At 37.8% G+C, this 24,414-nt stretch overlaps 1 protein-coding gene and 1 non-coding gene across 5 annotated transcripts in view; one reads left to right on the top strand and one right to left on the bottom strand.

Moving 5' to 3' along the window:
* Positions 1-24,414, bottom strand: part of USPL1 (ubiquitin specific peptidase like 1) — a 39,922-nt gene that overhangs the window by 14,393 nt on the left and 1,115 nt on the right. Inside the window, exons 2-6 of one of the 4 annotated variants that reach the window (XM_066369294.1) lie at positions 21,815-21,980; positions 21,165-21,293; positions 15,578-16,226; positions 3,991-4,104; positions 138-182 (exon numbers count right to left, since the gene is read on the bottom strand). In XM_066369294.1, coding sequence (XP_066225391.1) covers positions 138-182; positions 3,991-4,104; positions 15,578-16,226; positions 21,165-21,293; positions 21,815-21,913 — 1,036 coding nt within the window. In that variant the 5' untranslated portion in view covers positions 21,914-21,980. The remainder of the gene's footprint in view (positions 1-137; positions 183-3,990; positions 4,105-15,577; positions 16,227-21,164; positions 21,294-21,814; positions 21,981-24,414) is intronic. The other 3 variants (XM_066369296.1, XM_066369297.1, XM_066369298.1) reach the window with 3 other exon arrangements.
* LOC136396137 (small nucleolar RNA SNORA51) lies at positions 12,143-12,275 on the top strand. The gene has a single exon (XR_010749552.1). It is a non-coding gene; the product is annotated as a small nucleolar RNA SNORA51 (small nucleolar RNA).

Here is a 24,414-nt window from a genome sequence, read left to right as displayed (position 1 = left end):
CTTCCTTTATGTTCCTCTTCAAAGGGTTTCTCTCATTCTTATCCTCAGGGGAGCTTAGATGCTAGGAAAAATCCGAGTCTTTCCATCCCCTCCCTCCCCTGGGACAGGTCTTACACCCATGGTCTAGTTTCTCCTACCTGCCTGGAACCACAGTTGCCAGGAGCACCACCAGGAGGAGTCACCTTGGTAGGACCAAAAGGCAGAAGAGTAGTAGCTGTTACTGCCTACACATACTCTGTAAGTATCAGTAGTTACAAAGATTATTTTACTAGTCACCTTTGTGGTACAGTCCTGCTGCTGGGTTTGCACAAAACATAAAATCAAAACAAAATCTTTTATATAAATAGAAATAAATACAAATCAGTCTCCTCAATATTAACATATGCAACACCACATGCATAAAGTGTGTAGAGTAGCATAAATTTGTAATTAGTTCTCAACCTTTAAAATGCTTACTCAACTGAGCCTGACCTGTGGTGGTGCAGTAGATAACATGTTGACCTGGAATTCTGAGGTCACCATTCGAATCCCCAAGCTCCCCTGGTCAAGGCACATACTGGAAGCAACTCCTGTGAGTTGATGCTTCCTGCTCCTCTCCCCCTTCTCCTCATTCTCTCTCTACCACCTCCTCTCCTATCTCCAAATTCAATAAACAAAATATAAGTAAATAAATAAAATGCTTATTCTATTGTAACCAAGTATTAACTGAAAAAGTAAATAATTTATATTTCATATAGACAACACAGAATCCTCATGTCTAAAATATAAAGTTCTCAATAACTCAAAATATAAAAGAGCTCAGAATATACTGTTAAATAAGCTGTGTTATTACGGATCACTTTAGCTAATATATAACTTCAATTTAGATCTTATTTTTCCTTTATTAAATTTTTTGGGTATGAAGTATAAAGCAACCTACTAAAGAACATACCAATGACTAATTCCAATTTTTATATCCTCCTGCCTCAATTAGTTAAGTGGTTTCTATGCCTGTAGTAACCCAACCCCAACTCCTACCCAATTATCTTCATTTGCCATACTGGCTTCTTTGCTCTCTTTTTCCAGAGGTTTTAAACTTCAATATAATCATATCTATCAATCTTTTATCTACCTTATTTAAGAAATTCCTCCCCAATGAGTGATAAAATATTTAACTATATTTTCTTCCAAAGTTTTACAACTCCATTTTTCATGTGTAGGTCATTAAACATGCCGAAATTTCTTTCTGATGATGGTGGCAAGTAGGGAATCTCATCTTTCCTCTGTAGCAGGAACCATGTAATCGTGTATCTGTATCACTACCTCCATCACAGGATGAAGTGACCAAAAGGGGAAGCTCCTGATCTAGGCCATTCTGTTCCACTGGTCTACCCTTACACTGCTACAACACTCAGACTAAATTATTCTTTCAACTTACACAAAATAAGTAGAAACTATAACAATATTAGCTTTTGCTTAAAAAAAAAATAAAAGAGTACTATAGATATTAGAAGAGAAGAAAACACTAGACTGGAGATAGTTGTTACCTTTGTGGGGAGCTAAGGACGGACTGGGGACAGAACCAGGGGTTCAGTTGCATTTGTAATGTTTTATTTCTTACACTGTGGGGAGGGAGAGAGGGTAACTTACAATGGGGTTTTCAAAAATAATAATCAAAATGATAGAGTGTCTGATCTTAAGATTTTAACCAAAATTCAGGGTCAGTAGAGATTCTACTTCTCTTTCTTTGGTACTTTAAAATACACATTCATGCCTGACCTGTGGTGGCGCAGTGGATGAAGCGTTGACCTGGAAAGCTGAGGTCGCCGGTTTGAAACCCTGGGCTTTCCTGGTCAAGGCACATATGGGAGTTGATGCTTCCTGCTCCTCCCCCTGTTCTATCTCTTTCTCTCTCTCCTCTCTATTTCTCTAATAAAAATGAATAAATAAAAATAATTATAAAAAAATAAAATACATATTCATGTTCAGAATGACAACACACACATGCTAAGATTTTACAGTGCTCTTTAAAGCAAAGATTAGATTTCATCAGCATTATCTGAAGCTCTGATGTAGCACCTAGCACAGCTAAATGAAAAAGAAGGAACACAAACAAGAGAGGTTCTATTGTATCAGCAGAGCCGAGTGTTTGTCTAATTGCTGACTGCTCAAATAATCATTTAAAAATCATTTCCCTGTTACAAAGGAATACAAGCCCAAGTGACAGGGTGAGCAAGATTCAATCATGTTCCAAACATAATTATCAGGGATAAGGGTGATGATTCAGACTGGGGAAGAAGCCACCCCTTAATTTAACTGGGACCTAGAGTCTGGACCCTAAATAAAACATTTCAAATCATGCTAGAAGGGAAATGATACTTGCAAAATGCACCATAAGAGCCCCTCAAGTCTATATACTCTGGTGATCTTATGAAAAAGACTACTTGAAATGAATGGTCACTCAACGGATCAGTGGTTGGGGTAAAGAAGGGAGTTAATTACTAAGGAGGCTGGGGAAAATTTTAAGGGTGATGGATCACTCTATATCTCGATTGTGGTAATATTGAATAGTTACACAACTGTATACATTTAAAAAGTGTTTTACTATATGTTAATTACGCTTTGATAAAAATTTTTAAAAAAGAATATTCATCCCATCTAATGATAAATTAGAACTACCCTTTAGATCTAGAGGAGGCAATGACAAAGACTCAGCATATAGAAGATCAGTTTATTATTATAACAGAGTAAACTTGTATCTGTAGGATTTCATGAAAAAACAAGAGTAAAACTAGCAGACAACAGTGTGGAACAAAGAAGCAGGAGATACTACCATAAAAACAAAGCAGTTTCAGACACTTATCTGGTTCTGATCAAATAAATGCCACTTGTTGAGAAAAACTTGAAGACATTGATATTTTACATAATAATGGGTACTATATTCATAGGGGCACCATATATTCTATATTCTGCTCTTACAATACAATATTAATACAGGAGTTAATACATAAATCAAAATAAAATAGACATCTCTCTCAAACAAACAAATCATTACAGCTGCTTTTTGTAATACTAAAAACATTTAGCCCTGGCTGGTGGCACAGTGGATAGAGTTGTCCAGAGCACCAAGGTCAGTGGCTCCATCCTGGGGGCGCCAGCTCAACCCCCAAAGTTGCCTGTTCAGGCCCCAGTCAGGGAACATATGAGAAGCAATCAATGGCATAACTAAAATAGAACAATGACTTGATAATACTCAGTCACTCTCTCCCCTCAGAGTCCCCTCTCTCTCTCCTTTCTTCTCTTTCAGGAAAAAAACGACAAAAAAACCTTTAGAAAGACCCAGAGAGCTAGTGCCCTTGCTCCACACTGCCCCCAGAGGCCAAAATGCAACAGAGGAAAAAGCAGGTCGCATTCTTTTGTCTTCTTTTAAAGGTAAGGAATTGTCCCCAAAAGGTAATTAGTGTATTTCTCCTCATATCCCAATGGCAAAAACTGTACCATCTGTCCAATTCTAAACCAATTACTGGAAGAAGTAGAGTAACTCTGGTTGGTTTAGACCAGAGACTCTCCATGCTGTCCACCTGTAAGAATCACTTGGAAGCTTCTAAAATTCCTGATATCTCAGGTCCATCCTTAGATTCTTATTTAACTGGCCCCTAGCACTATTGTTTACTTTTAAATTCCTTAGGTGCTTCTGAATGCAGTCAATGCTGAAAATGCTGGAGTAGTCTACTGGGGGAAAATACTGAAAAAGCAACTAGAGTACCCATGAGTGTTCACCTATTTTTGAGACCAGCATCAATTCCTGGGTCAGAACACAGCCTGCATATTTACATGGGCCCTCTCTGTCCACTGAAGATTTAGCCAGTGGTTAATTCCTAAATTAAACCACCCAGATTCTCTCCAGCAAGAATCTGGATCATCCAAAGTAATAGAACAGTATTATACTTCCTTATAAGTTATTTATTTATGGTAGATGAGTTATACAGTTAAATTATACAAACTACTTACCTAATGTGCACCTAAGCTGAGGCTGAAGCCTGAGAAAAATGTTATTTCTGACTTCGTTTAGACAGGTCTCTATTTCTCCAAATATTTCTGAAGTAAGTTTTTTATAATCGCCATCTAAATATAAAGTATAGAACATTATCAATTTCTTATCAATCTATACTTTTCAAAAAAATCAAGACACTGTCAAGAATGAAAGTTTATTGAAAGGCAATAAATTCTGCAGAGACAAAATGCAAAACACAAAAGTTTCTTACTTCTTCCTCCCCTTTGTGGTGTACAATATATTTCTTCAAACACAACTGAAAGTAATGCAGCTCAAATGTAATTATAGCCATATTTAAAAAGCTACAATATTCTGTAAAAAATTAGTATAAGATTAAAATATAAAAATTTAAGTCAAAATTTAAATGAGATATATGGTCTGCAACAATTGATTGAATAATCATCACTTACTCAGTACTGAGGTTCCTGTAATAATTGAAAATAGGAATAGAAAGAAAACAAAACAAAAATACTTGTGAAAATCTGAATTTTAAAAATGCAAAAAAGTGCAATCTCAAAGAAAATTTTATTTAACAAAATATTTCTTACCTAACTACTTTTTTTTTTCTTACCTAACTACTTTTTAATTGTTTATACCCAGAAGTGATTAGAGTGCTCAAGCATGTTTTCTTCCACATATGAAAATAGAACTATATACTAGTATATAAGCCTTCTGGAAAGCCACTGATAAACTCCTTATATTCATATTTTAATATCCCTTCTAGAGTATACTCAGCAATGGGTCCAAAATATAGAGAGAGACTTGTCACGGTGTTTAAATCGTCACAGCAAAAAATTGGAAACAGCCTGAATGGTCACCAAGGGGGAACCAACGGACAAGATTTATATAAAAGATTGCATGACCAAAGTCAAGTTAATAAACATGAGGATTCTTATACTACCAGAAAGCAAAACCTATAAAGTCCTAATAATTGAAATAGTACGGTACTGGTTCAGGGACAGATAAAGCAACCAAGAGAACAAAGCTAAGAAACAGTTGCATACACATATGAAATAACACATGACAAAAGTGGCATGGCAGATCAGTTGAGACAAAAAGTAGAGCTAGAAAAACAAGCTATGCAATGGAGGAAAATATGTGTCTGAACCACACACCATACACAAAAATTACCTCAAGCAGAATTACAAACATCTATATCAAAAGCAAAACTTATGAGTTTTCAGTGACAGTACAGGAGAGTGACTTCCTAATTTGGGGGAAAGGAAAGATTTATTTTAAAAATCACATTACTAGTTACAAAAGGAAAAGGTAATTTCTATCGACAAAAGAGATCTTTAAAAAGGTAAACATACAAGATAAAAGTTGGGAGATTTAGCAACACATCGCTGACATAAAAATAGCAACAAGAACATATAACAACTCACACAACCAGTAAGAACATGTCAATAGAACAACACATAGGGATAAGACACAACCAAGCATATATCATAGAAGGAGCATACATATGAAGAGATATTCAACCTCTTTAAAATCTGGGAAAGATAAACCAAGACCACAGACCCATTCAGATAGTAAAATCTCCAAGTGTGAAAATATGGAAAAATCAAGGAAAAATATGGATCAGGAAGATCTCTCATAGACTGCTAATGGGAGTGCTGACTGGTATAAACGCCTTGAAAACCAACTCACCATTATATTGTAAACTGAACTCAGAGCCTATGATCTGGCAATTTCATTCCTGTGGTATATATCTAAGGGCAACACTACTTGCATCCAGCAGACTTGTCTGAGTAATCACAGCAGCACATTTATAATGGCAAAAAAAACCCAATGACAGAGGACTAAATAAATATATTAGTGACGTCAGAAATGACGCCGTGAGGGGTGCTCCCGAGACCTCTTCCTAAAATTTCAACGATTAGAGACAGAAACAATCATAGGAGCATCTGAAATACACATACATCAAACAAAGGTACGATTGGGCAAAAAGGTGGCTGAATATATAATCCACTCTGAAGGAAATAAGACAGAGAATGGAGTATTCCGCTTTCCTCACTGACCTCAGCAAGGGCTGCTTTCACCTGGAACTGAGAGGAAGGGAGGGCTGGGGGCGTGGAAAAAGCTGGGCGAGGGCAGAGATGTTCAAGCCAAGAAGAGAGTGTGCACACGGCTCAGCCCACGTGGAGCTAACGCCAGTCGCAGACCCCGGCAGAGGTGGGCGAGCAGTTGCCTTCCTTACTCCCAGTATCCCAGTCAGCCCGCACGGGCAGTGTGCAAATGGATCCACCTGGCGCTTCGGGCACGGGTGCCTGCATTCCCAGAAGGAGGGGCTGAGTCGGAGACTGTCAGTAGTGACCCTCTGTGTGGGCTGTGACCAGAGTCTCTGTATAATCCTGGTGCACTGAACGCAGCATGCAGGAAGTGCGCAGAGAGCTGGCTTTACTACGAGCACAGCGCCTCCGCCAGCCATACAGGCCAACAAAGCACATTCCCAGGAAAGAGAACTGTGGAAGTGGTGGGGGGAAGGGCGTGCAGACAGCCTCTGAAGAGCAGACCTGTAAAGTGTTGAAAGGAGCCTAATCCGCAGTTTGCTCACTGCCAGGCGGGTTTACGCTGGCGGCTCTGGCTGACAAAGCCTTCTTTCTCAGGCCTGAGATTTAAGGGGACCTGGAGGAGGGACTTGATAGTTCTCAGGGCCTCTTGCTCGGCAGGCAATGGCTGGGGCAACTTCCAGCCAGCCAATACAGGTTAAAAAGTACAGTCCCATGGAACAGACCTCAGAGAACACTGAGGAAGTTGGGCGGGCTGGGCTGTAGGCTTCCCAACAAGGGAGAAGCCTGTGTAGAGCAGACCCATGGAGCACTGTGGCAAATTTAACTAGAACCAGAAATCAGCTCACTCCCCTGCCTGCTTGAGCTGGTGGCTCTCGTTGACAAAGCTTTCATACACAGAGCTGTGCTTTGAACGAACCTGGAGGAGGAACTTGGCAGCTTTTAGGACCTCTTCCTCTGCAGACAGTGACTGGGGCATCTTCCTGCCAGCCAATACAGGTTACAAAGTGCAAAAAGCCTGGGGAGAGTAGACCCGCAGAGTGCTGAGGCATGCTAGACAGACCCAGAGGCTCATAGAAAGACACCTAGAGAACAACTGGCTCCCAGCCCTGCCTGATTATGCTGGCGGCTCTGGCTGGCAAATCCTTACCCAGAATCCTGCTTTGAGCGGAGATAAAGGGGGCATTTCGCAGCTCTTAGAGCTTCTTGCTCTCCAGGCAATGGCTGCGGCAAATCACAGCTGGATCCCCAGGCTGCTGATCAGGAAGGAGAGATTTGGGGAGAGGCTCAGGGAAAACGGTCTCTCCCATTGTCGGAGCCTGCAAATGCTAATAAGCCCTGCCTACAGGACTGAGGCTTAGCTTGTCATCACCATAGCGACACATCAACTGAAAATCTCTGCCTAAGAGTGCCACAGAGGCAGAACCTGGGGTACAGCACCACCAGCCAAAAAGAAAGAGAAGAAAAAGGAAGAAGATAACCTCTCAAAACCAGGAAAAATCTACAGTCTTTATAACTTTTTCTATTTTTTTTCTTCTATTTTTTATCTTTTTTCTTGGTCATTTTATCCCCTTTCCATTTTATTCTTTTCATTTTGAACTTTATTACCCATAGGTGTTACATTTTCCATTCTTTTATTTCTATGACTGTTACACTCCAAAAAACTTAACTCAATTTTTTTCTCTCTCTCTCTCCTTCTGTTTCTTCTTTACTCTTTCACTTTTTTTCTCACTCAAATCTCACCCACAAATTATTTTAGTCTGGTTTCAAATTTTGTCTTTGTGGCATATTGTGTGCTTTTTACTTCGCTTTTTATCTCTTTAGAATTTCCCTTAACTCCATCTCTCCATTCTATGTAGTTTTTGTTCCACTTAATACAATAGAATTTTCATTTTTCACTGTATTTTTTCTTTCCTCTTTTTCTTCTCTTATACTATTTCTCTCATTTGACCATCATTTACAAACAAATTAATTTATTATTGATCCAAATTTTTTCCTTGTGGCATTTTGTGGGTTCTTGCCTCATTACTGCTTCTTTGTCACTTCACCCAACTCAGGCCCTCTATTCTACGTACTTTTGTTCCACTTAGCACAATAGAATTTTCAGTTTTTCACTGCATTTTCTCAAAAAAAGCATTTTTTATCAACTCTTATTAGTGTTATTAACAATACCACTCTCAAATGCTACTAAGAAAAAAGAAATAGAATATCATGGATACAAAAGAAAGAGATGTAGCTGAGATAGATAATGAAAAACCTACAAAAAATTTTTTTTGATAGCTTGGAAACCTCAGAGTTAAATGACAGAGAATTTAAAATCCAAGTCCTAAAAACACTCAGGGATATGCAAGAAAGCACAGAAAGGCAAATTAGGGAGCTCAAAAAACAATTCAACGAACAGAAAGAATACATCCCCAAGAAAACTGAAACTATGAAAACAAATCAAACAGATATGAAAAACTCAATTCATGAACTGAAAAAACGAGGTAACAATTTTAGCCAATAGAACAAGCCATACAGAGGAGAGAATTAGTGACATAGAAGACAGGCAATGAGAGGCACTACAGAGAGAAGAGGAGAAAGACTCACAAATTTAAAATAATGAGAAAGCCCTATAGGAATTGTCTGACTCCATCAGAAAGAGCAACATAAGAATAATGGGTATATCAGAAGGAGGAGAGAGAGAAAATGGAATGGAGAACATATTCAAACAAATAATAGACAAGAACTTTCCAAGCCTGTGCAAAGAACTAAAGCCTCAAATTCAAAAAGCAAACAGAACACCAAGTTATCTTAACCCTAACAAACCTACTCCAAGGCACATCATAATGAAATTGGCACAAACCAATGACAAAGAAAAAATTCTCAAGGCAGCCAGGGAAAAGAAGAATACAACATATAAAGGAAGGCCCATTAGATTATCAGCAGATTTCTCAGCAGAAACTATAGAAGCTAGAAGACAGCGGACCCCAATATTTAAAGTTCTGAAAGCGAGGAACTTCCAGCCAAGAATACTATGTCCATCAAAGCTATCCTTCAAATACGAAGGAGAAATAAAAACATTCACAGATACAGAAAAGATGAGGGAATTTATCATCAGAAAACCCCCAATTCAGGAAATACTAAAGGGGGTTTTCTGACCAGATACAAAGAAGAAAACAAAACAAAACTACAAGTAAAAGCTCCATCAAGAACACAATAAAAACAAGATTAATCTGTGACAACAAAAACAAAAAAGGGGAGAGGACAAAGATTAACAGTAGCAAAGGATGATGGAGTGCAGAAGCACTCATGAGATAGTGTACTACAATGAACATATGTATCCTTTCCATTACTTAATGGTAACCACCCCTGAAAAAAACCACCACAGAAGCACATGGCTTGAAAAAAGAAGTAATATAAGAAAGAAGTATGGATTATAACAAAACAAAAACAGATGATAGAAAAACAAAAGAGAAGAACCAAACAAGATACAAAACTATCAGAAAGCAAAATATAAAATGGCAATAGGAAACCCTCCAATGTCAATAATTACACTAAACATAAATGGATTGAACTCATCAATAAAAAGACACAGAGTAGCAGAATGGATTAAAAAAGAAAATTCAACTGTATGCTGCCTATAAGAAATACATCTAAGCTACCAGGATAAAAACAAATTCAAAATGAAAGGTTGGAAAACAATACTCAAAAAAAAAAGCAGGGGTAGCAATACTCATATTTAACAACGCTGACTACAAGATGACAAAGGTAATCAGAGACAAAACTGGTCATTTCATCATGATAAAAGGGACACTGAATCAAGAAGCCATAACACTTCTTAATATATTTGCATCAAACCAAGGAGCACCAAAATATATAAAACAGCTACTGACTGACCTAAAAACAAAAACCGACAGAAATACAATCATACTTGAAGACCTCAATACACCACTGACGGCTTTAGATCATTCATCCAAACAGAAAATCAATAAAGAAATATTGGCCTTAAATGAAACACTAGAACAATTGGATATGAGAGACATCTATAGGACATTTCATCCCAAAGTGCCAGACTATACATTTTTCTCTAGTGTACATGGAACATTCTCAAGAATAGACCATATGTTGGGCCACAAAAATAATGTCAACAAATTCAGAAAGATTCAAATTATACCAAGCACATTTTCTGATCATAAAGCTTTGAAATTAGAATTGAAATACAAAAAAGTAAACAAACCCACAAAAATGTGGAAACTAAACAAATGAGTGGGTCAAAGAAGAAATAAAATCAGAGATCAAAAGATACATACAGACAAATGAAAATAATACAACATATCAAAATCTCTGGGATGCAGCAAAAGCAGTAATAAGAAGTTCATATCACTTTAGGCCTATATGAACAAACAAGAGAAAGCCCAAGTAAACCACTTAACTTCACACCTTAAGGAACTAGAAAAAGAAGAACAAAGATAACCCAAAACCAGCCAAAGAAAGGAAATAATAAAATCAGGGCAGAAATAAATGAAATAGAGAACAGAAAAACTATAGAAAAAAATCAATAAAACAACGAGCTGGTTCTTCAAAAAGATCAACAAAATTGACAAACCCTTGGCAAGACTCACCAAGGAAAAAAGAGAAAGGACTTCTATAAACAAAATCCAAAATGAAAGACGAGAAATCACCACAGATATCATAAATATACAAAGAATTATTGTAGAACACTATGAGAAACCGTATGCCACCAAATTTAACAATCTAGAAGAAATGGATAAATTCCTAGAACAATACAATCTTCCTAGACTGAGTCATGAAGAAGCAGAAAGCCTACACAGACCCATAAACAGGGAGGAAATAGAAATAACCACCAAAAACCTCCCCAAAAATAAAAGTCTAGGCCCAGATGGCTATACTAGTGAATTCTATCAAACATTCAAAGAAGACTTGGTTCCTATTCTATTCAAAGTCTTCCAAAAAATTGAAGAAGAAGCAATACTGTCAAACACATTTTATGAAGCCAACATAACTCTCATACCGAAACCTGGCAAGGAGAACACAAAAAAGAAAACTACAGACCAATATCTCTAATGAACACAGATGCTAAAATACTAAACAAAATACTAGCAAATCGAATACAACAACACATTAAAAGAATAATTCATCATGATCAAGTGGGATTCATCCTAGAATCACAAGGATGGTTCAACATATGTAAAACGGTTAACGTAATACACCATATCAACAAAACAGAGAACAAAAACCACATGATCTTGTCAATAGATGCAGAAAAGGCATTTGATAAAATAGTACATCATTTTATGTTTAAAACACTCAACAAAATGGGTATAGAAGGAAAATATCTCAACATAATAAAGGCCATTTATGATAAATTATCAGCTAACATATTAAATGGCATAAAACTGAGGACTTTTCCCCTAAAATCAGGAACAAGACAATGTTGTCCACTCTTATTCAACGTAGTGCTATAAATTCCAGTCAGAGCAATCAGACAAGAGAAAGAAATAAAAGGCATTCATATTGGGAAAGAAGAAGTAAAGGTTTCACCTTTTGCAGATGATATGATCCTATACATCAAATACCCCAAAGACTCCACAAAAAGACTACTAGAAACAATAAACCAATACAGTAAGGTATCAGGATACAAAATTAATATACAAAAATCCATAGCCTTCCTATATGAAAGGAAAGCTGTGAAACAATGAAACATGAGAAAATGAGCTCAAAAAAATAATCCCCTTCATGGTTGCAACAAAAAAAATAAAATACCTTGGAATAAACATAACAAAGAATGTAAAGGACCTATACAATGAAAACTACAAACCATTGTTAAGGGAAATCAAAAAAGATACAATGAAATGGAAAAATATTCCTTGTTCTTGGATAGGAAGAATAAATATAGTCAAAATGACCATATTACCCAAAGCAATACACAAATTTAATCCCATCAAAATTCCCATGTCATTTTTTAAAAGAAATGGAACAAAAAAATCATCATGTTTATATGGAACTATAAAAACCCCTAAATAGCCACAGCAATCCTAAGGAAAAAGAATGAAGCTGGAGGCATTACAATACCTGACTTCAAATTATATTATAGAGACACGATAATCAAAACAGCACGGTGGCATTCTTACACTGACTGTACAGAAAGAGGAGACAGAGTAAACCCACCCATGTATACCTCAGTCCTGGCTCTTTGCCTGGTCTGTACTGTGAATGGGGGGACATGGGGAAAAAAAGAAAAAATAGAAAAAAAGAATAAAAAGGAAAAAAAGAAGAAGAGGAAGAAAGAAAAAAAAAAGCACGGTATTGGCAGAAAGGTAGACACTCAGACCAATGGAACAGAATAGAAAGCCCAGAAATAAAACCACATGTATACGGTCAAATAACCTTTGATAAAAGGGCCAACAACACACAATGGAGAAAAGAAAGCCTCTTCAACAAATGGTGCTGGGAAAACTGAAAAGCCACATGCAAAAGAATAAAACTTGACTACAGTTTGTCCCCTTGTACTAAAATTAATTCAAAATGGATCAAAGACCTAAATATAAAACCTGAAACAATAAATTACAGAGAAGAAAACATAGGTACTAAACTCATGGACCTTGGTTATAAAGAGCACTTTATGAATCTGACTCCAAAGGCAAGGGAAGTGAAGGCAAAGATAAATGAATGGGACTACATCAGACTAAGAAGTTTTTGCACAGCAAGAGAAACTGACAACAAAATAAACAGACAGCCAACTAAATGGGAGATGATATTTTCAAACAACAGCTCAGATAAGGGCCTAATATCCAAAATATACAAAGAACTCATAAAACTCAACAACAAACAAACAAACAATCCAATAAAAAAATGGGAAGAGGACATGAACAGACACTTCTCCCAGGAAGAAATACAAATGGCCAACAGATATATGAAAAGATGCTCATCTTTATTAGTTATTAGAGAAATGCAAATCAAAACTATAATAAGATACCACCTCACGCCTGTTAGATTAGCTATTATCAACAAGACAGGTAATAACAAGTGTTGGAGAGGCTGTAGAGAAAAAGGAACCCTTATTCACTGTTAGTGAGAATGTAAAGTAGTTCAACCATTATGGCAGAAAGTATGGTGGTTCCTCAAAAAATTAAATATAGAACTACCATATGATCCAGCAATTCCTCTACTGGGTATATACCCCCAAAACTCAAAAACAATGGTACGTAAAGACACATGCAGCCCCACGTTCATTGCAGCATTGTTCACAGTGGCCAAGACATGGAAACAACCAAAAAGCCCCTCAATAGATGACCGAATAAAGAAGATGTAGTACATATATATTATGGACTACTACTCAGCCATAAGAAATGATGACATCGGATCATTTAAAACAGTGGTCCCCAAACTTTTTTGGGCCACGGACCGGTTTAATGTCAGAAAATATTTTCAGAGACCGGCCTTTAGGGTGGGACGGATAAACATATCACGTGACCGAGACAAGTGTCAAGAGCAGTGGTTCTCAACTCGTGGGTCGCGAACCTGGGGGGGTCGAACGACCAAAATACAGGGGTCACCTAAAGCCATCGGAAAATACTTTAGGCGACCTCTGTGTATTGGTCGTTCGACCCCCGCCAGGGTCGCGACCAACAGGTTGAGAACCGCTGGTCAAGAGTGGGTCTTAGATGGATGTAACCGAGGGAATCTGGTCATTTTTAAAAAATAAAACATCGTTCAGACTTAAATCTGAATAGAACGGAAATAATGTAAGTTATTTATTTTTTCTCTGCGGACCGGTACCAAATGGCCCACGGACCAGTACCGGTCCGTGGCTTGAGGACCACTGATATACAACAACATGGATGGACCTTGATAACATTATACTGAGTGAAATAAGTAAATAAGAAAAAACTAAGAACTATATAACCCCATACATAGGTGGGACATAAAAATGATACTCAAAGACATGGAGAAGAGTATGGTGGTTACCAGGGGTGGGGAGGGGAAGAGAGGGGCACAAAGAAAACCAGATAGAAGGAGAAGGAAGACTATATGATTTTGGGTGATGGGTATGCAACATAATCAAATGTCAAAATAACCTGGAGATGTTTTCTCTGAACCTATGTACCCTGATTGATCAATATCACCCCATTAAAATTAATTAAAAAATTAAAAATAGGCCTGACCTGTGATGGCGCAGGTCATTAAAGCGTCGACCTGGAAATGCTGAGGTCGCTGGTTCAAAACCCTGGGTTTGCCTGGTCAAGGCACATATGGGAGTTGATGCTTCCAGCTCCTCCCCCCTTCTCTCTCCCTCCCTCTCTCTCTCCTCTCTAAAATGAATAAAATAAAAAAATTAAAAAAAATTTCCCTTTAAAAAAAAAAATTAAAAATAAATAAATAAATGTATTAGTATATTTACTAAATGAAAACAGCAATGAAAATCAAGGAAGCACAAATACAAGCAGCTTCCTAGATAAATCTTTATGAAAAAAAAAGGTCCCAAAAGACACATTGTATATCCTTAGTATTACAGTTGAAAACATACTAGATAATAATAATTTTATTTATTTTTTTTTTTTTGTATTTTTCTGAAGCTGGAAATGGGGAGACAGTCAGACAGACTCCTGCATGCGACCGGGATCCACCTGGCATGCCCACCAGGGGCAACCACTCTGCCCACCAGGGGGCGATGCTGTGCCCCTCCGGGGGGTCGCCCTGCAGCAACCAGAGCCACTCTAGCACCTGGGGCAGAGGCCAAGGAGCCATTCCCAGCGCCCGGGCCATCTTTGCTCCAATGGAGCCTCTGCCGGCTGTGGGAGGGGAAGAGAGAGACAGAGAGGAAGGAGGGAGGGGGGTGGAGAAGCAAATGGGCGCTTCTCCTATGTGCCCTGACCGGGAATCGAACCCGGGTCCCCTGCACGCCAGGTCGACGCTCTACCGCTGAGCCAACCAGCCAGGGCCCTAGATAATAATTTTTTTAAACATTCATATGTAGGGAAACTGTTAAAAAGAAATAAAACATTTCAGGATGACCATTACCACTGGAGGAGGTACAGGCTGAGATAGGGAGGAATACATAGGTAGGTGTAAGTTACTAAAAATATTTCAATTCTTTAGTCAGGAGGTGGTTCATGGATATCCCCTTTTATAGAAACTAAAACGTAAAGTATATCCCTCACTGTGAAGAGAGATTTGGGGGGAATTGCAGAACAGTGGGTGATTTGTATTTATTCCTTCTTGCTGCTTACAGCAATTTAAAAACTTAAAATTATACTTCAATGGGCTCCATGATGACCACCATTACTCTGACAGCTAGGATACACCACAGCCGTTTTTATCTTGACTCTATTTTTTAAAAAGATGTCTTTTGGGGCAGTCAGGATAATGCAACTGGTGTTGTCTCAAGCTTCATGACCACTCCCTGGGCTCACTGCTCCCAGGTCTCCACATAAAACAGAGGGAACTGATGGCATCTTCCACGTGCTGTGAGACAAAACTCAATATTAACCTCTTTACAATTAAAGAGAAATAAACTATTATCACCAACCTTTAACTGCATCCAAGTGACTGGTGTGCAGAAGCTTAGTGGCTTGATTATACTTTGTGAACAACTGCCAGAACACGGATTCCTCTCTAGGGCAGAGGTCAGTCATCACCACCTTCTTTACCACTTCCAAGTGCACCAATGCTGACAGGATACAGTCTAACCAACAAAGGGAATAAGAATTTTTCCACTGAACACATGAAGTCTGGCAAAATGGTGTACATCTGCCCTGCAGTGGCATTTCCAGTTCAGATGGGCCTCCTTCATTTTGAGGAGGAGTCTCCCCAGTTCCAGAACCGATGACAGCAGCAGCATGTTCTTCAGCAGCCACATCAGTGACAACCGCTTCCAAAATCTCAGCCTGTCCCAAGAAATCAGCAGTCCAAGCTGGACCCTGCCGACCACTGCACAGTAAGTCAGGTGAGTGTGATGAGGTTTCATCACATGCTTTTCCATTATGTTTTCTGTTCAAAACCTGTTCACCATCAATAACAATATGACTTTTAATCCTTTTGGAATTTGCTAAAGAAGGGGAATTTTTATAGTCGCTTTCCAAGAGCTTTTTTTTTTGAGGCTTATTAGCAGTCTGATGATCTTCCAAATCAGGAGAAATTAAGTTATTCAGTGATTTAGAGCCCAAAGGATAGATGCACTAGGAAGGAAAAATAAAATGATAAAAACTACAAAAATTCAAACAAGCTCAAATTTTACTTTATGTTTCTAAGTCATGAGAAATATGTATAACATATTAGCATTAATTTGACATGAGTATACTATACATCTAAATTTGAAGGAACTAGGAATAAACAACTGTTTAATAAAACATTTGGTCCCCTCCAAAAAATTTTTCCTAGTTAATTTGATCAAAGCTTTAATCTGAATTCTACTAGGTTCCTCTAACAAGAAAAATATTTTTGCCTTAACAAAAAGCTAATGTCAAATGAATTAAAAAATTTCAACAGTGTAAAGAAATATTTTATGATGAGTGTGTCATTCTTTTTTGGACAGGTACACTGCATAACACTAAGAATTAGAAGAGTATTTTCAAATAAAAAAAGTTGCATGGAGTAATTTCTGTTTCTTACTTTTGAAACTGTATAGTACTGTAATCTGAGAGTAATCAGCACGTCAACTTTACATCCTTATTGGGTTTAAGGGTCAAGCTGGTTGAATTTTAGTAACTTCAATATTAATGTACACACTGTACATTAACACAATTTCAGCCAAATAGCAACAGTGTAAACTAAAATAATCAGTGACTTTCCCCTAAGTTTGAAAGCCAGCAAAAAATTTTCTAAGACAAATTCAAGAAATAGATATTCTCTGTGCCTTTTTAAAAATATACCTTCAACAGACTCATGGATGACAGGTGGGGAGTTGGGCTAGGACCTAGGTGAAGGAATTGGAAAGGTACAATTGGTAGTTAGTTACAGATAGTCACAGGGATGTAAGCCACAGCAAAAGGAATAGTGAATAATATCGGAATAATTACGTATGGGGCCAGATGGGTACTAGACATATCGGGAGGACCACTGTGTAAAGCAGTGGTCCCCAACCCCTGGGCCGTGGACCGGTACTGGTCCACAGAGAAAGAATAAATAACTTACATTATTTCCGTTTTATTTATATTTAAGTCTGAATGATGTTTTATTTTTTAAAAATGACCAGATTCCCTCTGTTACATCCGTCTAAGACTCACTCTTAACACGTCTCGGTCACGTGATATATTTATCCGCCCCACACTAAAGGCCGTTCTGTGAAAATATTTCCTGACATTAAACCAGTCCGTGGCCCAAAAAAGGTTGGGGACCACTGGTATAAAGTACATGATTGTCTAACCACTATGTGTACATCTAAAACTAACACAGAATAACACTGAATGTAAACAGTAATTAAAATATAAATATATGAGTTCTGCTTCTTTCTGGAGTCCGAGCTCAATGAGTTCCTTCCTGATTCTCTACTCCCTCCCTCCTCAGTTATGGCTCCCATCATCAGGAATTTGCTCCCCATATTAAGGCAGCCCTTCATCACCTATGAAGGTGTTTGCCTGGTAGGTAGTCCTTAAAAAATAACAACAAATGAACAAATAAAGTATGCCACCTTCTCCACAAAAATGGCAGACTGCTACCTTAGTGGCCTCTGAAAAACCATACCTTGTGGTATTGTGCCCTCACAGAAGCAGCCCCTGCCACACAACTCTGGGCTGGGTTATGTGACTACCATGATGTACACGGAGGCCTGATAAGCACTGGCTCACGGGGCTTATCCTCTTGGAGCCCTCCTTGTGGAACATTCCTTCTTAGTCCCAGCCACTATACTGTATTGTGAGAAGCCCATAAGCCTCACAGGATAACCCTTGTGAAAAAGAATCAAGATCATGGCTGATGCCTGAGCTGAGTGCGCAGATGGCAGCTAGCACCACTATCAGCCCTGCAGACATGTCAGTTGTCCCAGACAACAGCATCTAAAATGTAAGGCCTCCCTGGCCAACCTACAGAATCATGAAGAATAATAAGTAAACCATTAAGTTACTTTAGTCAGTAAGTTTTGAGGTGGTTAATTTCATAGCAAGAGGTAACTGAAATGCACTAAATCCTCATTTAAAACATAGCTTCTTCAATACAAGTGAACATGATATTCATAATACTGCATTTGTTATGAAATTTCTTAACAGAACAAGTTTTGGACCCTTCTGTCACTAACTAGTTGTACAGTCACCATAAACAGCAACTTTATACCTTTACTTCCTAAATACTACCACGTCAATAAATGGAGAATGCTTTAAAATCAATAGCAATGATTTAGTATTCAAAGAATCATAAAAAGGTACATACCTCCCAAATTGAAAACAGGACCTCAAAAAGATATATTGTACACTCATGTTCACTGAACTATTAGTCACAGTAGTTGAGAGGTGGAAGCAACCCAAATATCCATGAGCAAACAGATAAAGAAAACGGGGTATATGCATAAATGAAAAACTACTCAGCCTTTAAAAAGGAAATCCTGTCACATTCTACATGGATAAACCTTGAGGACATTATGCTAAGTAAAATAAGCCTGTCACAAAAAGACAAATACTGTATGATTTGACCTATACGAGGCACCTAGGGTTGTCAAATCCATAGAGACAAAAATAAATGGTGGTTGCCAGGGCTGAGGGAAGAAAAATGGGAGTTGTTTAATGGGGACTGTTTCAACTGTGCAAGATGAGAAACTTCTGGATATCTGTTGCACAACAATGTGAATATAGCTAACACTCCTGAACTATACACTTAAAATGGTTAAGATGGGCCTGACCGGTGGTAGCACAGTGGATAGTCAACTTGCAACACGGAGGTCCCAGGTTTGAAAACCTGAGGTCGCTGGCTTGAGTATGGGATCATCAACATGACCTCATGGTTGCTGGCTTGAAGCCCGACAGCACTGGTTTGAGCAAGGGGTCACTGGCTCAGCTGGAGCCCCTTACAACACCCTCAATCAAAGTATGTATGAGAAAGCAATCAATGAATAACTAAAGTGAGTTGATGCTTCTTACCTCTCTGCCTTCCTCCTGTCTCTTTCTCTCTTGCTTAAAAAAATGGTTATGATAAAATTTTGTCACAATAAAAAATTTTAAGAGGCAAAAATCTGTACCCATCACAGTGTCAGCACCCCTACTCAAGAAAAAGAACAATAAACAAGGGTCCTTTATGGTTTATTGGGTTTTTTTAATCCATACTCCTAGGTGAACTCCCCCAGTCTCTCAGTCCAATCATCTATATGATAATGGCTCACAAAGGTGTATCTCCAATCCCAAACTCTCCACTTAATGCTAGACAGAACACTGTTTGCTCTACACACCCACATACATTATTAGATACATGTTTCAGGCTTGACTGGACCTGACCTCTTGGTCTTTCCAACCATCTTCCTCTTCCCAAAGTCTTCTCATCTCAGTCACTGGCAACTCCATTCATTCTTCCAATCACTTAAGCCACAATTCTGGGAATCATCCCTGACTTATCCCTCTCCTACCATGTATCCCAACCTTTCAGCAATTCCTTTTGGCTCCAGTTTTAAAACATTTATAGAATACAACCATACCTCATTACCTTAGTTATACTTGGTCCCCCTGGAGTACTACGCCTGCCTTCCAGCTAGTCTCTCTGCTTCAGGTCATGCGCAGGACCCAAGCAAGCCATCACGATCCTTTTAATATGTAAATCAGATTATGTCACCCAGAGACCTTCAAATGGCCGGTTAGGAATGTACTTGGCCCAACCCCTCCCATTATTTTTCTGACCCATCTTCTCTGACACTGTTCATGCTCTCAGATTCAGCTCCCGTGCCTCCTTGCAGTGGCACAAACACGGACAGGCAGCCTCCACTCTCAGCCTTCCACCCATGTCTCTTCCTGCCGAGGGGGCTCATTCCTCTTCTCCTTCAGGCCTTTGCTCAAATGTCTCTTTCTCAATGTAGAGTTCCCTTCACCATGCTATTTAAAATTGTGATTTCCCCATTCCCTGAAACTCAGTCCATGTGGCTTGATTTTTCTCCACAGTACTTTTCATCACCTCACACACACAAAAATTTACTTTTTTTCTTCCCCACTCTAGAGAGCATGAAAATTTTGTTTTACTCATTGTATCCTAGCATCTGAAACAGTGCCAACATAGTGACACTCAAAAAAATTTTATCAAATAAATAAAAAGAAGTTTACTTCAAATTTTAAGAATGCTCAGGATTTTTCAAGTTGCAGTCAGGAAAGCATCACCAGCAGAGTGATTTAGTCTAGAATTTTCCAAACTTGGCTATTCATTAGACTTCCCCTCAAAAGTTGCAAAACTACAGAAGTCTCAGTCAGCTTTACTTAATCAGCACCTGAAAGTGAGAACTAGGAATTTTTGAAAAGCCTTCAGATGACTCTGATGAACTGCTAGTTTACCTGGAATAAAAGTATGTATCTGAAATTAGATGACTGTGATCCTATCACAGTCCTGCCGTTTTATGGAGATCTTGAGTGCCTAAACTTGCTGCATCTGTTTTCTTATTCATAACATGGGAACACCTACCTTGACAAAGTTTTAAGAATTAAATGTGAATATAACAGTTTCATAAGTGTCAAGTACAATAAAACAGAGTATTATGGAGTTTAACGAGCTTCAATATAAAAGTTTATACCACAGATACAAATTACTGTAATTAATCCTATAAGATATTTAGAGCCTTAAGTATATACTGTAACATGTAGTGATTAATAACTTTTCCAGTAAATCCCAAATAAACCAAAGAGAAGAGATTACATACCAACTATAAGGCTCCCAACAAGGTTAAAAAAAATCAATCTTGAAATATATTTTTCCTCTTACAAATCTTATGACAGTAAAAACAAACATCTTCTTGCAAGAACTCAGGAAAGCAGGTGGAAAAATAATAACATTTAAAAGAGTATACCAGACAGATCTAAGACTCTGATTATCTATTAAAAATGTACAGTCTAAAATATACAAAATGAATACAAATTTAAACACGGAAGAGAAAAAGGAAAAGGCCAAAACTTTGTTACTATTTAAAACCTTGATACTATCTAAAAATAATACTTTACCTGCAGATCCTCACACAAGTGGATAGATTCTTGGAAACTAATTTGGTAAGTTTTTAAGGCTTTTAACTTTCCCTTCTCTTTACAAGCAGGGCAATACCCATCTGGTGGGATGTTAGTAGAATCATAATTCTAAAAGAGAAATAAAGTAAATTAAAATATAGACAATTCCTAGATTGTAACAAGTTACAAAATGTTAACTGGAAAAGCAACCAGAAAAGAAGCACAACTTTAACCTAGAAGTATCCTGGCAAGTTATTTTGACCATGGCAATAAAAAAAAAAAAATGCATATAGGCTTTAAAATTACTCCAAAAAGAACATATTGTAGTTTTAAATATTAAATTTAAAGTGTTAAAAATAACAGTTTTATTTGCAAGAAAAAAAGTGATGTCCACTGCCAGGTAAAATGCATGTTCCATATTTTCAAAAAATAATAAACTGTAAGGTCTATATTTTATTTCTAGTTTCACATATTAATAAAACAGAGAGGTAAACACATTAAAACAATCTTTCGCCAATACTTAAGATTTCCGTGGAAGATGATACAATTTATTCATAAGTTAAGTGGTAAAATTAAAATCAAATTTGAGTCTCAAAATCAGGAGGGAAAAAACCCAACTCTCCACTGAGGCAAAAAATAAGATCACTAACTTTTCCCAAAGACCCCACCATGTGGAGTGAAGATACCCCTATATCAGTCCCTGGTCCAATCACTGGCAAACCATTTCCAGTCTTCGGGGAATCCATCATTCCGAGTCACTGGCTAATTTATGTCACTTGAAACATGTCAATATCACTAAGGATTTTTCAATGAACCCTGAAAAAAAAGTTAATAGACAATTAAATTAAAATCCTATTTAATTTGAAATAGAGCTATGCTATTATACAAGATGTATACATAAAAGTATATTTTAAGAACTGTATGTTCTAGGATAAACATATTTTGAAATTGTAATCTTCAAGTGAAAAAAAAACCCTAAATATATTTATAGATCTAGAAAATTTGAGAGAAGAGGGCAGAGACTAGCAATAGAACTGGTTTTCATAGACTCATTTATAAACAGATTTATCAAAAGCTGTAATAAAGCCCTAGCCCGATGGCTTGATGGCTCAGTTGGTTAGAGCATCCATCCAGAGTGAAGAGGCAATTGCCAGTTCCATCCCCAGTCAGGGCACATGCAGGAACAGATCCATGTTCCTGTTTCTGTCTCCCCCTTCCTCTCTCACTAAAATCAATAATTGTAAAAAAAAAAAAAAAAAAAAAGGTTGTAATAGAGGTAACTTATTTAAAACCAATTTTTATTGACCAGACTTTGAAAGCCTAAGTTTTTAGTCTATGCACAATTTGAAATAAACAGGTCAGCATCACACTAAGAAAATACATCAGATCTCAGATCTATTGTGCTATTTATTTACTTGACAGGAACCAAAGAACCCCATACATTCCCAGTGCTTTCAACCACCAAGAATACCTCACCAACTGAAAATAATGTCACTTTTTAAAAGCTGCCAACAAAATACCATTTCATATTAAAGTAAATGATCTGTACCAGAACAAAAAAATAAACATTGTCACAGTACAAATTACGCACAACAAGCCTATTCTGAGTGTACTCCTTTGGCCTAGAATCACATTCAGGAAAGTCAAAATTATGCGACTGGAGCGCAGTGTATGAAAAGTGATTGTTTCAATTAGTGTAGACATGGATTTAAAATACAGGGAAACCAGCCTGACCTGTGGTGGCACAGTGGATAGAGCTGGAAGGCTGGGGTTCCAGGTTCAGGGCCCCCGGAATGACCGGTTAAGATGACTACTCCCCTTAACCCCACCTCTCTAAAATGAATAAACAAAATCTTTAAAAGTAAAAATCTTAAGCAGAATCACCACTTAGTAGGGATGCTGTAAAATAATTTCAAGCAAAAGCTTTCTCCAAATCTAAGAATTCATGATTCTGCTAATAACCATTTCCTAGGAAACTTCAGCACACAGGTTCACTTGAAAAACTAGTTATGCTAGTCTGTTCCAGCTGTATACAGTTCACACATATTCAAGCCAAAGATTAATTTAAAAATTAAAAATTCTTTTTAGAAAGTCAGTATCATTTAATATCAAATTCTTATTCCTGAAGAAATATAGGCAGGGTTTCTCAACTACAGTATTACAGACACGTTTTGGACCAACTCATCTTTTGTTGTGAGGGCTGCCCTGTGTGTTTTACTCACATGATGTTTAACAGCATCTATGAGCTCTATCTACTACCAGGGGTCCCCAAACTTTTTACACAGGGGGCCAGCTCACTGTCCCTCAGACTATTGGAGGGCTGCCACATACAGTGCTCCTCTCACTGACCACCAATGAAAGAGGTGCCCCTTCCGGAAGTGGTGTGGGGGGGTGCAGATAAATGGCCTCTAGGGGCCACATGCGGCCAGGCCATAGTTTGCGGATGCCTGTTAGACGCCTCAATCTATGACTTCTATCTACATGTGACAATCAGAAATGTCTGCAAGCACTGCCAAATGTCTCCTGGGAGGCAAAATCACCCCACTGAGAACCACTGGTGAAAAGGTAAAAACAAGTTTGGTGCTAAAGTTTTCCTTTTTAAACTGCTCATGGGACAACACCAATTTATTATCTTTGGCTGGTTCTATTTAAAATCTGCTTACAAAAGGGATCTATAAAGGAAAGAGCAAACTTCTATGGTTTTACAATGGCTAAAGGCATGGGCTTTTACATCTGCAGATCTGGGTTCAGAAATTTCTTTGTAAAATTGGTTGTTCTAAGAGTTAAATTCACAAATACATGTAAAATGTTTAACACCTAACACAAAGTAAATCCTAACTGCTCCATATTTAGTGCTAATTTTATACTTCACTGTTGAAAATATGCAACCCATCTTGTATCATTCTCCAAAGAAAAACCAGTATTCTAACATATCTTGAATAAACTGTTTTTAACAAAAATTTCCATTTTCCTGAGGGATCAATAAGACTTTCCCCCACTGGTTCTAGCAGGCTCTCTTTCAATTATAAAAGTGAAACAGAAGAAGCCTTCAAATCTGCTCCCTGGATCCCACCACCAATACTTCAATGAGGAAAGCAGGTAGATTGGTGGTTGGAATCCTAAATATGCAGAACCCTGGAAAAAGTTACTAAAATAAAACACCATAAGTGAGATAGTGGGGTCTTCCAAATACAATTTACTTTGTACTCTCTTCGAAAAAAAATTGGTCCCTCTTTTGTATCTCATCTGT

This window comes from Saccopteryx leptura, chromosome 2 (assembly GCF_036850995.1).
Source record: "Saccopteryx leptura isolate mSacLep1 chromosome 2, mSacLep1_pri_phased_curated, whole genome shotgun sequence".
Taxonomy (NCBI): domain Eukaryota; kingdom Metazoa; phylum Chordata; class Mammalia; order Chiroptera; family Emballonuridae; genus Saccopteryx; species Saccopteryx leptura.
This window is presented reverse-complemented; position numbering and strand designations above follow the sequence as displayed.